Genomic DNA, 17721 nt, shown 5'->3' with positions numbered 1-17721 from the left:
GACCTTAGCTGCGGTCCCTGACTTGCCTGTTATAACTTCCAATATTTTTTTAGATTTGAGACGTATGATTCAATGCCATTTGCAAGTAAATAGGTAAAAGTCAAATATTTAACATGTACGAATCTGCACATGACAATCATGCTTGGCTTGGGGGATGAGGCCCTGAAGAAAGGCAACAAAATTGCGCAGGGCCTTTGTGTTAAAGATGCAAATATGTGGTAATATAACAATAATCACAATGGATCCATTTTGAGCCATTTACTTTCTTTAAAAAAAAAGCACAAAGTGCTGCACAAATGCATATATCTAGCTAGCTGCTTAGCTATACCTAGCTAAAATAGCTACAGAATTGTTTTTATCTAGCCAGCTATTACAGTAGGGACAACTGCAAATTAAACTATTCCGACTAGATTAGGCTATTCCGCCTAAATAGGCTATGATAGACAAATTAGGCAAAATTTATCTCCTGGCTATCAGCACTAAATTTACTTAATACAGCTTTTTGGTTCTGGGATCGCACTGATCTTTAAGGTTAAAAATGATCTAACAAACCTCCCTCACAAAGTATTATTTTTGTAATTGTTTTGGTGCGTTTTGAAGATATTGGTTTTAGTTTGTTATGCCGCTGATCCGCATGCGTGCAACGTTTTTTTCCAGCGTGTTTTAAAAAACTGCCTAAATAGACTATTTCGATTTTAAAACCTTCAGTTTTTTTGTGGGAAAATAATATACTAGTTAGGCTATAATGTCCTAATTACGCTATCATAGACAAAATAAGTTATTTGGACAATCTCGCCTGGACCTTTTTCTAGTCGATTCGAAACAAGTTTGGTTGGTGGGCACGTTTACATTTTTAATTTTTATATCCACCATGCAAATTCTATGAATTTGCATGGTGGTACAGGAAAAATAATGGCTCAACCAAAAAAGATTGCGAAGATATCATGGATTAAAATTTTCCATCTCCTAAGTAGACTATTCTCTCCAAGTTAAGCTATTAAAAATCTCCTAATTAAGCTACTAGCTTATTAGGAAGAAATAGTCTAATTTGCAGTTGTCCCTAACTGTATTAGTTTCTGGCGTACTACCATCCTAATTATGTAATTATATAAACAAAATGTCCTAGTTCCGAGATTTACGTCTGTGTTTTTTTCCAATGTGAGACCCACTAGAATTATTTCTAAAGTCTATTGTATATATGATTTAAATAGTTGCAATGCTTGGTGACTTGTGTCTCAGATTGAGCTAGTTGCTGCTTTTAATATCGCCATGTACCTTTTTCTGTTGCAAAAAAAAAAGGAAAATTAAGAAAACATGGTGAAGAAAATTACCAAAGAGTGACTGTTGAGGCGAGCACATGTGACACAAAAATTTTCTCATCTGTGATCTACTTCAGTGATGTTGTAGCGCCGTAGATTAGTGGTTATAGCTCTCGTACTCTGTGCGGGAGACCGGGTTTCGATTCCTCTTGACGGCGATTCAACATGGGCGAGTGAATATTACCATAGCCCCGGGTTAACCCAAGCCATGTGAGGGAAATTGGGAAGATGGCACACTGTGTGGGTCGTTGGATGTTGCTGGGAGTTGTCTAGTAGAGCGCGGGCTCTAATTGGGTCTGCGTAGCTCAAAATGAGCATTAAATACTCTAGGACTCTCCATCTACGCCATGGCCCCTCCTGGAAATAATAGACAGGGTATATCCCTCGATATTTGTGAGGCTAGCCATGTAAAATATGCACATCTATCTTAGGCTCTCTGTTCTGTAAGGTGCACAAGTTTTGGTACTGGTGAAAGTGGTAATATGGTACATCCTAGGCAAAGAAAACTTCCATAGACTCGGCAATGTTTAATCTATGAAAGAAGCAACAACAGGGCTGCGCAACTGCAAAATTTTACCATTGTCACAATGGAGCTAAACTGCAAGTTTTGCTCATGTTAATTGTGGTGACAGAAATACAGTTCTTTAGCATTTTGGTTAGTATATATTAGGTTTACCTTAGTCATTGAAAATATCAGGTAGAACCTGGCAAGTGGGGGTGGTTTCTGCCTATAGACCTGATCTTAAAGGTTGCCAGGGACACTAGTCTCACTTGCCTGTAAAAGAACTGGGCCCTACCCAGGTCTTGATTATTAATGGTTGTATATAAAAACCCAACACCCCACACTGCACAAGTTCTTCAGATGTACCTAAAAGTTTACAGTTACCCACCCTCCCACCCTTTTTATATATTAAATTTCTTCACCTATTTTTCTTTATTTTATGTCATCAACACGACTACGGATGGAGGATGTGAGATATCAATTCAATTTATCACCATGGTGCAGCCGAATCGAAATCGAATGGACATCTACAATGCAACTAAAGACAACTGTATCACAGTTGTTATGGGAGTGTGCAGCACAACACAACCGGACAAATTGCTTCTGCCTCAAGGTTTCCCTGGCATTTCTTTTGGCTCATGTTATGTCAGGGTTTTAGTCCAGAGGTAGAAACAACGAGTCTGTAGGTAGCCTCTAATTTAATTGGCGGGTATGTCGGGCCTCCTTCGTCAGCCTTATTAGGCAAGTAATTTGTTGATACAAGTGATTGTTGAAACGTACCTGACGCTCAGGGCGTGTATACATGTCTTCACCATATTTTCTGACGCTCATTGGGGTGCGCCTGACGCTCAGGCCATCTCAATCAGCAGCACTTAAATAGGAAACATGCACCTGACGCTCAGGGCATGTCGATGCACCTGACGCTCAGGGCATCTCAATAAAAACACCAGTAATTAGCATGTGCCTGACGCTCAGGACATGTCGATGCGCCTGACGCTCAGGGCATCTCTCATACACCTGACGCTCAGGGTATGAATAAAAACAGCATTATTCTCTAATACACCACGTAAGAAAACACCATAATTAGCATGTGCCTGACGCTCAGGACATGTCGATGCATCTGACGCTCAGTGCATCTCATAAAACACCAGTAATTAGCATGTGCCTGACGCTCAGGACATGTCGATGCGCCTGACGCTCAGGGCATCTCTCATACACCTGACGCTCAGGGTATGAATAAAAACATCATTATTCTCTAATACACCAAGGAAGAAAACACCATAATTAGCATGTGCCTGACGCTCAGGACATGTCGATGCATCTGACGCTCAGTGCATCTCATCTGTCTCATGCACCTGACGCTCAGGGCATGAAGACGCCTATAATGCGTATCCTGACGCTCAGGATACTCATTATATAGGGGGGCATATCCTGACGCTCAGGATATGCCTTTTGAGCATATGAAAAAGCACGAAGGAGGCACCTTCATTCCTACCCATTCCCCAAAAAATTTTCCATAAATAATCTACGCATACTGAACGTGTTGTATTTACTCATTCCAATAGAAATACATTGTTTCTATCAATTTGTGGTATTATTCTGGAACCCAAAGCAATTAAAGGAAGATAAAAAATTGTGGGCTTGCGACTGCACAAGACTGACACTCATTTTTAAAAAGCTATTATATTTTTGGGATATCTTCCTATATTAATTGAGTTATGTATAAAGTTTAAACATTTTAAGCTCCTTTTTACAAACACCCATTTACGCCCTAAGGCGTAAATATTTCCTGAAGTTACACCCATTTAGGCCTAATTTTTTTCATTTTTTAAAGTTTTTGTTAGTTTGGCACCCTGTTAATGATCTGAAATGATGGTTTCTATTAGAAATACAAAAACAGTTTGCAAAAAATGCTGACATTAGAAAGAAAACTCTTTGCAATTGTGGCCTGGGAGCACTGTAGGCGACTTGGCATTGATCCCTTGTTAGTGTTTACTTTTTGCTATACAAATGCTTGATGAAAGAATAGAATTCACAATTTTGACCTTTGCAATTTGCGAATTACGACCTGTGTATTCGAACCTTGGAAATTATCTATCTTGATTGGAAAGAGTGAAAAAAGCCAACAAACTATGCTCAAAATAAACACTAGGTGTATCAATATGTTTTCAGACTTTGTCTAATTGCTGCCTCATTAAGTATTAAATAGTTAGAATGCCAATCTGTCACGCAAAATGGTAGCCGCAGTAGCGAGATAAAAAATGCGGTAAATAAAGGGTGGCCAACCCTGTGCGTTTATCCACGGGCCCCGACTAGTCTATATTATAATACCCGTATATGTCTGTCTGTCACGCAAAATGGTAGCTTAGCTACGCAATAGCGAGAAGCACACAATGCGGCATAAAAAGGGCGGGCGAACCCATGGATTTTTAAACAATTATCATAAAATATATGCAAAACAAGAGATCTCAGAAAATTGGTATTTTAGCAAAACATGCTGACTTTAGCAAAAAATTATCCCTGACAGTCATTATTTGATGTGAAATTTTTAATTTCATGTGATAGAAATCATTCGTGCAAAGTTTTATGACTAACAACGCAGCACAAGGAAAGTTATGGGGTATGAAATTTTTGCCCCGCCCTTTTGGGGCACTACACTCACCCCCTATTCCTACACCCTTAGGGCTAATGGGGTGGGGAAAAGACACAGCTGTTAAAAAAATATACAATAAAAGATATTCCTATTTTTTCTTTTTGTGCAGGGGGGATTAAGAACAAAAAAACCTGTTAAGAACGACTGCTCCAAATTTATAGTTAATTAAAGCATATCGAGTCTTCTGTGGCCACCATGTCATAGTTTTCTGACCTGGTTACTTTCTCTGTGGTACAACTACAAAAATGGGATTGCTGGATGAAGTTATCTATCCAAGTATATAAAAGCTAAAACTTCTAAATTTTTTACACAAGTTTAAATTTAAGTAATTTAAATGTCTTTATGTGTTTATAATTTAGACCACGTAATACCATAATCAAAAAACTTAGGTGAGAAGTTAGATTATACAAAAAAGAATACACCTGCAGTCATGTCTTACAATTACATCGTGACTGCACAAGAAGCAACAGCCATCAATGCAGCAGTGACAGGACATTTCACTGGCCCTGATGACTTAAACTTGATAACTGCAAAGAATTCTCGATTAGAAGTGTACCTAGTAACACCAGAGGGACTTCAGCCAAAAATGGAGATGAATATAAATGGTCGTATTGCAACCATGCAGTTATTTCGACCGCCTGTAAGTTTTGTCTGTTTTGCCTGTTAAGAAAGATATGTTTTATTAAAGGAACTAATATTGAATCTTGTTTTAGAATAGTTTAGTGTTTTTAATATGAGTAAACTGTCATCTGTGAATTTTTACAAGTAAGCTTCAAGATAAAAGATTTAATGTTGAATATAAAAAAGCATAAGTGATTGCTTGTAGGTCATCTTCATAGTTTCACCCTTTTTCAAATATATTTTGCACAAAATTTTAAACAGTAAATTTAGTTTAACGTTTTGCATTATTCTGTTCACATAAACTATATAATTGTTTATATATCACTTGTTAGTTTGTGCTTTGTTTTAAATTCTAATAAGAAAATGTTGAAAGTATACATTTCAGAATAAAACAACTTGATATTTTGTAGAATGAACCACAAGATTTGTTGTTTTTGTTAACTGAAAGATACCGTATTGCAATTTTGGGATTTAAACCAGAAACAGGAGATATTGTTACAAAAGCATATGGAGATGTACAAGTAAGTTTAATTTAAAAATATTCTTGCAGGATAATAAATTAGGCTTTTTACCAGCAAACTTTGTACATATTTAAGGTAACTGTTTTTATCTGTGCCTTTGATATGACTTTAAATGTAAAAAATCTTTTTTTAGGATAAGATTGGTAGATTATGTGATACTGGAATGATTGGTATAATAGACCCACAATGCCGTGTAATTGCGTTACATATATATGATGGATTGTTAAAAGTGATACCATTAGAACTTGGAACAAATATTGAGCTGAAGGCTTTTAATATAAGGTGTAGTTTTTTAAAATTATATCTCTCAATTCGATACCTAATAGCTTCAAACTAAGAAAATTTTTGTATAGTCAAATTTAAATCTTAAATAATGTCAAGTTAAATCCACCACCAGTCCGTTTGCAGTCTTTTTCAGGAATATTTGAGTAGGTGTGCAATGATTCGCACGTGTAAATAAAGTAACATGTGCAATGTAAAATGCATGTGCAAAGGATGTTGCACATGTGATACAGGCTCCAAGTTTAATATTTGTGGCGCATTCATTTTGCGGTAGAAAAGGGGGGGACGTTTTGAATCGTGAACCCCAAACACGATGATCGAGCATTTACGTGTAGCGACTCTCCCAATCTTAACTTCCTTTTCTACAAGTCCGAAATACTATGTATGACTATACTGTCATTCTCATATATTTATTGTTTATTTTGCAGGTAACATCACAAGCAAATAGGCAAAAATATGCTTCGTTTTCAAATTAAAAAAAATCTTTATCCACATGGCTTAAGTAAAACTTCAAAATTCATTCAGAAAGTTCAGCTACATTTTAACAAAATTTATACAGAAAAATATTACCGCACTTAGGTTTCATTTTTAAAATTGTTTTAATAAAAATAACACTTGCGGCATCGGATATTAAACAATTAAATTCGAAACTGCTATGGTCTATAATTGTTTTGTCAAATGAAGAAATTATCTACAATTAAATCCAATATAAAATGCCTGTTCCACCTGTAAGTGCAGCTTTGCAGACTTGCTTTATCTGTGCTCCATCAGCGTTCACCTCCGCATTAGTTAAGAACCGCATGGCTGGATTTCTTTGTAAGACATGGTACCAATGACGAGAGGCCAGGCAATAGAGATTTATGTCTACGTAGTACTTTTAACTAAGTCAGAAGACGGTGAATTAGCTAGGATGGTCAGGTTGGCTATGAATAGGCTTGCTCGTGTATTAAAAGGACCAGAAATATTCAATAATTCTAAGATCTAAAAGTGCCAGACTAAGACAGAAATCTATCGGACTTTTTGTCCAACGAAAGTTCAAAACGAGTTACGGACCAAACTGAAAATGTGGTAGACATTTTTTTTCAGACGAGTCTCCAAAAATCATTTTTGAAGGCTGCCATCGCACGCTACATAATGGATTTTATAGGTTGGTTTTGAAAACTCAATATTTATATTTCGGAGTGCGATTAATCACGTGCGGTCGGACGCCTCTCCTGAAAAAGACTGCCTTTGTGGTGCGTGATTTTTTTTCATAATAATGGGGTAATAAATAAAATGTAATTTAAGCAACAAGAGTGTGATATAACAGGTCATTAACACACACAAAAAAATAAACATGACTACTTCACTGAAACATTTTCTATTGTTTAGTACCCTAATGAGTTTATTGCCCCTTCCCTTAAAAAAGCTTACTTGCATTTATCAGCCCAGAAGTAAGTGTGTAAACCAATCACCTAAATTATCTTGTTATTGTTATTTTTACAGACTGGAAGAATTAAAAATTGTTGATATTCAGTTTCTGCATGGTTTTGATGTCCCAACAATTATTTTTGTCTACCAAGTATGTGGCGAAATTGAATTTATATGTAAAACTATAATTACACATGGCTCCTGAATGCTTTGTCTTTTTATGTGATTAATTTTTCTTCACCTAATTATTTTCACCACAGGACACTCATGGAAGACATGTAAAAACTTATGGTATATCTTTACGTGATAAAGAGTTTGTTCGAGGACCTTGGAAACAAGACAATGTTGAACTTGAAGCCTGCATGGTTGTAACAGGTAAAAAATAACATGGAGAAGATAATATATACAGCAATTTTAGCAGAAAGAATGTTAAATATTTGAGAAATGTAATGAAGCTACACCACATCTTGAATTTAAGTAAAAGCAATGTTAGTTCCAGATACATGCAAACTATATCCAGACATTCCACCAGTTTTCTCTGTAGCTTAGTCACATTATTCAGTACTAAGTTTTTCTTCAACTAACGATTTGACTACATGTGCATAGTGCAAAATGGTAAATTTTGTGTTTGTGTTATGTCTTCTTTATAAAAGCTTAATCATTCTTTAGTACCCAGTCCCATTGAAGGTGCATTAATCGTTGGAGAAGAATCCATTACATATCATAAAGGTGAAACATACTTGGCTGTTGCACCTCCAGCTATAAAAGTATGCATATTTTATTTATTTTCTATCTTCTGATAGTCACTATCAAACCATTCATTACAATCATTTCAATAAGCATAATGTAATTTAAAATACAACTATTGTTATTATTTAGCAAAGCACTCTTACTTGTTACGGTCGTGTTGACAAAGATGGATTACGCTACCTTCTTGGAGATATGTCAGGTCGTCTGTTTATGTTATTTCTGGAGAAACAAACTCTGCCAGATGGTAGTGTGGAAGTAAAAGATTTAAAAGTTGAACTTTTGGGCGAGGTAATTTTATAACTATTTATTTTAAAGCATTGTTGTTTTTAGGTAGAGATTCATGAAATACAGAAATACTTTATTTTTTAGACTTCAATTCCTCACTGTCTAACATACTTAGACAATGGTGTTGTTTTTATTGGTTCCACTCTTGGAGATTCTCAGATTGTACAGGTGAAGAAATCGAGTCACTATTCTTGTGTTTACAAGCATTATTAATTAAAAAGAGTTAGAAAATATTTCAGTGTTATGTTTTCTTTGTTTGACAAGATCTTTCTTTTTTTAATAACTGTATCGGAACTAAGGATTTTTACACTATTCTGTTTTCTTATTTAGCTTACAACAGAAGCCAATGAAAATGGCTCTTTTGTGTCTGTGATGAAGTCATTTCCAAATTTGGGACCTATTTTAGACATGTGTGTTGTTGACCTAGAAAGACAAGGTCAAGGTCAGGTAATTGTAATTTCTCTCAACTGGTCATTCTATCTGTTCCAGTACAGGTTTGGAAATAACATAATCCATGCAACTAAAAGTTACGTCGTGCCAAATGATGGGAAAAGTTAAATGCAGCCTCTTCTTTTGTCTAGCAATATTTTCTGTTTTCATAGCTCGTCACATGTTCTGGTGGACTTAAAGAAGGCTCCCTGCGAATTATTCGAAACGGAATTGGAATCCACGAACACGCTTCTATTGATTTAGATGGAATTATGGGTGTGTAACGTGTTCGCTATTTGAGCAAACCTAATTGCAAATATTAATATCATCTTTTAATAACATCTTTTAAGTATTTTTTTTGTTTGATTAGTTAATAACATGTTAAAATTTTTGCATACAAATTACCATAGTTTAATTAATTAGTTTTTATTGACCTTGTGGTAAAAGCATTCATATAAATAGAATATATACGAAATTAATTTAATGTCAACCTGGTACGTAGGACTTTGGGCATTAAAAGTTGGCTCAGTAAACACAGAATTTGATGACACATTGGTTTTATCTTTTGTTGGTCAATCAAGGTAAGTTATCCATTCTTAATGGTAGAAACATGCAAGTTTTCTTAGAAATCCCTGTCTGCCTGTGTAGTGTTTTAGGGATCGAAAAGTGTACACTAAATGTGAAGCTGATGTTGGGGGGGGGGGGGGGGTGGTGGGTGGCAGTTTAAATCCACAATTGTTTAATTTACCGTCAATTCTTTTTACCTTTTACCCAGACTAGTTGGTTCAAAATCCGAAAAAAAATGAGCTGTTCCATAAAATATAAGAGATTATCTTAATGCAAAATGAAACTACACAATGTCAATGTAATTGAAGCTCGGTAATGGTTGCTTATGAAGAAATAAAATACTCAATTTGTCGTCTTCTCTTAATACAGGAGCGTCTGGGTACTTGAGATTTCACGAATTGATGACGATCATTTTTTTTTATTTTACTGTTCAGGGTAGGGAAAAATCTAAACGTTGGGTCGATGTTTATTGTATATTTTTCGATCTGTTAGTCGTCTTTTATTCTATTATTTTTTTATATTTTTTGATTTTGTGGTATTATAAGACTTTATAATTTTTTTTCATTTGCAGAGTGTTATCATTAAGTAGTGATGAAGTAGAAGAGATTGATATTGATGGGTTTGATGGCGATAAACAAACAACATTTTGTGGTAATGTGTGTTGTCAACAAATTGTGCAGGTGAGATATACCAATGGAAATTGATAAGTTATGGTTGTAGGAAGGTCACCTATGTTAAGGGAATTATAACGTACTCACGTAAGGATAACCCATAAAGAATGTATTTTTTAAAGTTAGGAAGAAGCTAGAAAAGTCATTGTAGTCACTGTAAACTATTTAATAGTCTGTATAACAATATTGATAAGAGCTACGGAACAATAACCTTATGCTAACAAAATAATTGTTTCTGTTTTGTTTTTGATTACAAATTTAGTTAGTATTTTTGACTTTGGTATATTTCGTGCGACATCCCTTTTTAATTAGCTGAAGTATTTTGTTAAGAATATGGGTTTGTTAGGTTTACACGTGCATATAAGATGTAATGCCACATCATATTTATTATGTTTTTACCTTAAAAGGACTGTTAAATGAAATGGTAATAAATGTTTATCCTTTTATATTTTTTTAGGTGACAGAACACTCAGCTCGACTCATCAACTGTCTCACAAAATCACTTGTCTAGTATGTATATAGCACAAGAAGAGAAATAATTTGCGGGGAATTTCTTACAATTTTTTGTATCTTGTGGCCAAATTTTTAACAACAAAAAAAATCTTCCCAAAAATCATTAAAAATCTCGATTCGAAAAAAAAAACAAGTTAAATAAAAAAATCATCGACATGAAAATAAAACTGCGCAAAAATTTTTCTTTTTTTTTTCTTTTGCTAGAAGAGTTCTGCTAATTTAAACACGAATTTATTTACTAGCGAATGGAAACATGCTGGTGGTCGAAACATTAGCGTGGTGGCTTGTTATGGTCAGCAACTGTTACTTGCAGTTGGAAAAGAAGTATTTTATTTGGAAGTACAAGATGGGAACTTGCACCAAGTCAGGTAACGAGTATACAAATCTGTTTTTTTTTACCTTTGATTAATTTTACACTTCGCAAACAAGTTTGCAACCTTTTCTATGTAGTTCAACTGTTTTGGAATACGAAGTTGCTTGTCTTGACGTCACACCAGAAGGTAATGAGTCCATTTACTTAATCAAAGCTTTGTAGCGTTTCTTACAGTTTAAAGTATAAATGTTTTTATGTTCATTTTTTTATCACAATTTCTACCAGTTGTATAATCAGATGTATTGTTTTGCTTCTCAGTCAAAAAAGAGAAATCAGACGTTGTTGCTGCGGGTTTGTGGACAGACATCTCCATTCGCATATTAAAGCTACCTACCATGGAAGAAATATCAAAAGTTAAGCTCGGTGGAGGTAAGCAATATTGTTTTGTTTTCTCTCAAAAGGAGAAACAAAGTCTTTTTGTTATATACATATATTCTAACAACAAGGAAAAAGCAGTCACCATTTATTTTTTGGTCAACTCTTCATAAGTTGAGATTAGTTCGTTGTCGTTGTCTAGTTGCAATTTTATTCATTTTTTGAAGGTTTTATAATAATTAGATTTCGATTTAATTCTTCACTATGGAAAACTGGGTCAGATCACCTCCATTATGATCAGCCGCTAAGGTTTTTATCCGTGTTTCCCAAAACTAAATATTACTAGGCAAATGTGTGATTTGTCTGTTTCTATGTTTGATCACGTGTCTACATAATTTATATTGAGAATAAAAAGCGTCAAGACTGTATATTTTTCTTTTAACTTTTAGAAATCATACCTCGATCAATCCAAATGTCAAATTTTGAAGGAATTAATTACTTGTTGTGTTCACTCGGTGATGGTTCCTTGTTCTATTATATTCACGACAGAACTACAGGTTTGATTTTGCATTACGCATGTTATTTTTTTGAAAAGACATTACTACTTCATCCTGATTTATATTATGTTTCTTTATTGTGCTTGTTGCGTGGCAAAATCTTGTTTATAATCTCTTTTTTGTCATAGGTGCTTTAACTGAACAGAAGAAAGTCACACTTGGTACTAAACCAACTGTGATTCAGCCTTTCAAATCTGGCACCGCAACAAACGTGTTTGCATGTTCAGACCGTCCTACCGTGATATACTCGAGCAATCACAAACTAGTCTTTTCAAATGTCAATTTAAAAGTAAGGTCAAATAATTTAAAAACATTTGATATAAGTGACAAACTGTGTATGACAAACGTTATTTTCTTATTTTAGGAGGTGTGCTACATGAGTCAACTTCATTCTCAAACTTATCCAAACAGGTATACCAAAACAACTCATTGTATTTATATTCATTAAAATATTAAAAGAACGTAGAAAATTTATTAGCACACTCGGAGTGATCGTCGATATTACTTATTTTTATTTACCCAGGATAGACTCTTCAGTTCTCAATGCAGGTTCTGCTAAGAGAGTCCTAGTGCATTTAAAGCACCCATTTGAGCTACGACAGGCGTGCAAGCACAACAGCTAACTAGACAACTGCTTAAGATATTAATCCTATTGTCATGTTAAGCAAAAATGATCGATTCACATTTTATAGTCTCTGGCATGACTCTACCTTGGTTTAAACCCACGACCTTTCCCACTAAAGGCCAACGCTCTACCACAAGACTACCTTCGGAATAGTTTTATTTCTCAACCTTCTGAAAGGTGAAAAATTTGAAATACTGTAGTATTGCAACCAAATAATATATTTTTCGTTTAGTCTTGCTATCGCCGACAAAAACTGTTTAACCTTTGGTTCGATTGATGAAATCCAACAAAAACTTCATATCAGAAAAGTACCTTTATATGAAAGTCCAAGGTATGATGTAAAAATTTCACGTTTCTTTTAAATGTTTGAAAGCACTAGTTGTAGTTTCGTTTTTTTTAAATGTTCTCGCCAAAGTTTGAATGCTTTCACGTGCAAGGCGCAAACGTATAGATAATTTCCTACTCGCGAAAGATTTTGTTTTGTTTCCTCTTGAAAACTGTTTATAATAAAATGATATTTCGAAACTACTTTTGTCAAATATATATAAATAAATATATATATCTATATATAAATATATATATATATTTGATATATATTTACGCGACATTTTATTTCTAATTCAGGAGGATAGCTTACCAAGAAGCAACTCAGACATTTGGTGTGATATCTGCTAGAACAGAAATACGCGACCCTTACAGCGGTAAAAGTGTGGTGCAAAGACCCTCGGCCAGTTGTACGGCTTCTTCCATCACATACAGTTCTGGCGATGCTAATAAGGGAGTTCTAACTGGAACGAGTAAAGATATCGAGGGAGGAGCAATAGGCGAAGAGATCGAGGTATCATCCTTCCTCGTAATCGATCAGCACACGTTTGAAGGTACGGTAGCACTTATTATAGAATATATCACATTTTAAAGTCTTTTAATTGCCAATCCGTGAAGAAATTAGTTTTCGAGTTGACCTCTAACTTTGTCAAATTTGCGTTAGACAACCTTTTTGATACGTTTTTTTTTAAATCCCCGAAAACGATACAATACGTTGTTTAAGCATTAAATTAGAACCCAATGTCAATGCTTGTAATGTGCTTGTTGGAATGACGTTGATGATGTTCCTTATTGGGATAAGTAAATTTAGAACCATCTTCAGCCTCGTGATCCTTCTAACCTTTCTACGCTATGCTTATCAAACGTGCGAAAAAAAGTTTTTTACTGCGTTTTATTTCAGTAACCCATTCACACCAACTTCTTGACAAAGAATATGCAACTTCACTGACGACTTGTCAGCTAGCGAACGATTCCAACATTTATTACTGTGTCGGAACAGCCATGGTACATCAAGAAGAACCCGAACCCAAAGAGGGCCGACTTATTCTATTTCAGTTAGTTGAAGGTAACTCATAGTTTATATAAATATATAAGACTCAAGTTAATTTGTCCCCAGGTCTCTTTCCTTCTTGTCGTTGCTACGCTTTCTAACCATTTTAGCACTAACATTAGTTCTGTCTGGGACTGAGGTTGTCTAGTTAAGTCAAACCTGATTTGTTTATTCACAGGTAAGTTAATACAAATTTCAAGTAAAGATGTGAAAGGAGCTGTGTACTCGTTATTGGAGTTTAATGGTAAAATCTTGGCTGGCATTAACAGTGCTGTAAGTCTTTTTTCTTTAATCTTGAAACACTTTAGTATAGGATAGATCTTTTCGCTTTTACAATAACTTCCTTTGTTGAATAATATAAATATTATCATTTCATGAACAAGCGAGTTTACTCTAAGCTGCGTTTCGACAGCTACATCTGTCATTGAAGTGCAGCTACAGCCCGTCGATGACAACTGTAGCTGTCGAAACGTAGCCTAGAATAAACTCGCTTGTTCATGACATAATAATATTTATATTATTCAATGTCGATGACGACTGTAGCTGTCGAAACGTAGCCTAGAATAAACTCGCTTGTTCATGACATGATAATATTTATATTATTCAATGACGATGACTGAACAGATAAGTGGTAATATTTTTAATAGTAATAACTTCCTTTGTATTTGGCAGGTTTCCATCTACGAGTGGACGGCTGACAAAGAACTTCGTCAAGAGTGTTGTTATCATAACACGATACTTGCATTATTTTTAAAAGCAAAAGGAGATTTCATATTGGTATGTTCATCAGGATTTGATTTATCTTGCTGAAACTTGTCGATTCTTATACTGCACTGATGTTTTTACAGGTTGGCGATCTGATGCGGTCTATAACTCTTCTTTCATACAAACCTTTGGAAGGTCGCCTTGAAGAGGTATAATTTGTTGATGATAAACCTACCATTTTGTCATATTGCTTTCTCTTTTTCATTTCCACTTCTGTTACAAAATCCAGGAGTACGCCACTTGTCATGTTTAGGTGTCTGTTCTTTTTATTGAAATCATTAATTTAGGGTGTTTTATCGGTTGGTAAAGTTGGTAAACTAACTCATACATCGTTCATCCAAAACCTGTGAGAGATTTCCCCAATCAGACTGCTATTATTAAGTGTTTGTCTTTTTAATAATTGTGTTAAAAAATGTTAATTGTTGATACATATGTGTGTAAGAAACCTTGTTACTTTTTCAATGACAAGTGGGGGGAATTGATAGAACAACCACCCCACCCCCACCCCTTTATCGGCAATTTCGAGCTGTGGGACAAGAACGTGTATAATAATTAAACCAATTTCTTGTGCGTTTAAAGCAAATTTTCTATAATTTTCGTTTGAAACGGAACTTCATAAAAAGAAGGCTGTTGATTGACACATTTTAATATTTTCTTTTTCAGATTGCGCATGATTTTTCACCAAATTGGATGACAGCTGTTGAAATAATCGACGATGACACATTTCTCGGTGCTGAGAATTCTTATAACTTGTTTACTTGTCAGAAAGACAGCGCTGCTACCAGTGACGAAGATCGTCATCATCTGCAGCAAACGGGAAAATATCATCTTGGTGACTTTGTGAATGTTTTCAGACATGGTAGACAGTTTTCGAATTCCTTCTTTTCTTCATTGGCTAGCTACTGATTCTAATTTTGCGAGTTTTCGCCATATCCGCGACATCAATTCTTCGTGACGAATAAAAATGGTCACCGTTTACCAAAATACTACCTAAAAAATAATATACTACATTACTACCTAAAAATTTTACCAAAAATTTCCACTATTCGCAAAATTCGTGAAATTTGTTCCCCATGACGTATGTATTTTCAATGCAATTGAACTCATGTTATTATTTACTATACTATAATTTGAAAAATCATTTAAATAGAACAGATTCTTCGGTCACTTCTGAATTTACTAGCAAATCCTTACAAGAAAATTCCTTTAATTCAAACTACACTACGGTTATATAAACGACTGTTCATTTATTTTTGCATTTCTCTTTTCGTGAATTATAAACATTGTTCTCATTGTCTATAATTCACGTACATTAAACTTCGCGAAAATACTTGTAGCACTCATCTGCAAAATTAATCTTCGCGAATTCACGAATAAAAACGTTCGCAATAATTAATTTTATGAAAGTACTAGCTACTCTTTTTCACACGTGTGTTGTTACACATGTTTAGGATCACTGGTAATGCATCACACCATAGAACAATCAACACCCATCTCAAACTCGATTTTATATGGAACAGTTCGCGGCTCAATCGGTACGTTATTCTGTTTCAATAACGCTGCATCTCATCTGCATATACAAGACAATGCATGGCAACTGAATCACATTTTCAATATTTAGGTCTTGTTGCTGGTTTGCCGAAAGACATGTTCGACTTTTTGTCCCAAGTACAGAAGAAGTTGAGTTCTTATATCAAAAGCGTGGGTAAAATAGAGCACTTATTTTGGCGATCCTTCCACAACGATCGCAAAACAGAACCTGCCGTCGGTTGTATTGATGGCGATCTGATAGAAAGTTTTCTCGATTTGCCGAGAGCACAAATGAAAGATATTGTCAATGGCTTACAAGTAAGCCGGAATTAATTTTATGTTTGTTTTCTTTCTTTATTTTTCTTGAGGTTTAGAAATATCTATTTTTTTATATATAACAAATCTTATTTAGGGTTAACAGCTCGTTCTTAAATGTATCAGGGAAAACCCTTCTCGGGAAAAATATTGAGAAAGTAGTATTTGACTTTCTACTGTTATTGAAATGTACATGTCATATATTGCCTTTAGATTAACGAAGATGGAATGAAAAGAGATTGTACTGAAGATGACCTAATAAAGATTGTAGAAGAACTTAACAGGATCCATTAAACACCGCGAACTTGGTCCACTATATCATATAGTTCCACGGAGACAAATGCAATTCCATACAGTCAAATTCTTATGACGAATCTCAGGAAATGTATATATAAAAAAAAACATTGTTATCTAGAAATCGACTTTGAAGACCATTCTGTGAAGAGCAGGTTCTCCTCTGCATGTTTGATATTTGTTATGGTTGCTGTCAGCATTGTAGATGTTTTGACATTTTGTAAGATTGTTTCCGTTACACGAGTTCACTCTGTTTTTAGTGCATTAACCCTGGTGGATTTATTGCTTATTCCTGTATTTTTTCCGAAAAGATGTGTTTCTTTATAGCTTTTTAACTAAGAACTGAAGCTGTATTAAAAGTATGATTCTCCTGAAGGATTAAAATAATACGGAGATAGTGTTGATTCACCATGTACTTTGTCAAAAAAAAAAATAATAATAGAAAATCCACGAAATTAAGTTCCACAAATTAACAGGTGTTTTTTTTTTGCAATGCGTCAAAATAATTTCCGCTAAACTTAAATTAAAAAACTTTTGAATTTCTGCTGGTTATTGTTCATATAAACTCTAAGTAACTCTGAAATTACACAAATTTTTTCATTTTCGGTGAAAATAAATTCTGTGAAAGGGAAAGATTTCACGGTTTTTTCGAAACGCAAAGTTTTTTCCAGCAAAATTTTCTACAATAGAGTACTACGCGGGATTTGTTGATGATATAAGGGATATCAGTATTGTTCTTTAAGAAAATCGGAGCAGGCTAAAATATTTTAAATTTTATCAATTTTTAGGCTGAAATTATCCTTATTACATTGTTATACATGTGTATTGTACATGTGTACGAAGTGATTGGAAACTTGTTAGAAGTTCTAGATGCAGACATTGACAAAGTAATTGAAGGCGACATATTTGTTGTTGATGTTTTACTAGTTTAGATAAGCAGTTGATAAAACACACATGGTTATTTATTATCATCGTCATAGCTTCCTATTATTAATCCAGTGAATCTGTTCTAGTGAGTGTCGCGTTTCATCTTGATTTTATTCGTTTTA

The 17721-nt window shown here is 34.6% G+C and overlaps 1 protein-coding gene across 3 annotated transcripts; it reads left to right on the top strand.

The window, feature by feature from the left end:
- Window positions 1-7: 7 nt before the first annotated feature.
- LOC130662353 (DNA damage-binding protein 1-like) lies at window positions 8-17145 on the top strand. 3 transcript variants are annotated; one of them, XR_008988992.1, is made up of 31 exons: window positions 8-93; window positions 4834-5114; window positions 5506-5616; window positions 5750-5898; window positions 7384-7459; window positions 7569-7683; window positions 7978-8075; window positions 8188-8346; window positions 8428-8511; window positions 8674-8790; window positions 8946-9048; window positions 9275-9353; window positions 9911-10019; window positions 10468-10520; window positions 10766-10891; window positions 10974-11023; window positions 11155-11265; window positions 11661-11768; window positions 11897-12057; window positions 12133-12179; window positions 12626-12724; window positions 13018-13271; window positions 13619-13783; window positions 13947-14041; window positions 14441-14545; window positions 14617-14682; window positions 15197-15392; window positions 15985-16068; window positions 16155-16381; window positions 16592-16841; window positions 17000-17145. XR_008988992.1 is itself a non-coding variant. In XM_057461200.1 (29 exons), exons 1-29 carry the CDS (start codon window positions 4905-4907, stop codon window positions 16670-16672), a joined length of 3438 nt encoding a protein of 1145 aa, XP_057317183.1. In that variant the 5' UTR covers window positions 4811-4904; the 3' UTR covers window positions 16673-16915. The 3 variants fall into 3 exon arrangements, 1 of the variants encoding a protein (XP_057317183.1); XR_008988991.1 differs by lacking the exon at window positions 8-93 and having other exon boundaries at window positions 4811-5114; XM_057461200.1 differs by lacking the exons at window positions 8-93; window positions 17000-17145 and having other exon boundaries at window positions 4811-5114; window positions 16592-16915.
- Window positions 17146-17721: the final 576 nt, after the last annotated feature.

This window comes from Hydractinia symbiolongicarpus, chromosome 10 (genome assembly GCF_029227915.1).
Source record: "Hydractinia symbiolongicarpus strain clone_291-10 chromosome 10, HSymV2.1, whole genome shotgun sequence".
In the NCBI taxonomy this organism is placed as follows: domain Eukaryota; kingdom Metazoa; phylum Cnidaria; class Hydrozoa; order Anthoathecata; family Hydractiniidae; genus Hydractinia; species Hydractinia symbiolongicarpus.
The sequence above is the reverse complement of the archived record's forward strand: the minus strand, read 5'-3'. Positions and strand labels throughout refer to the sequence as shown.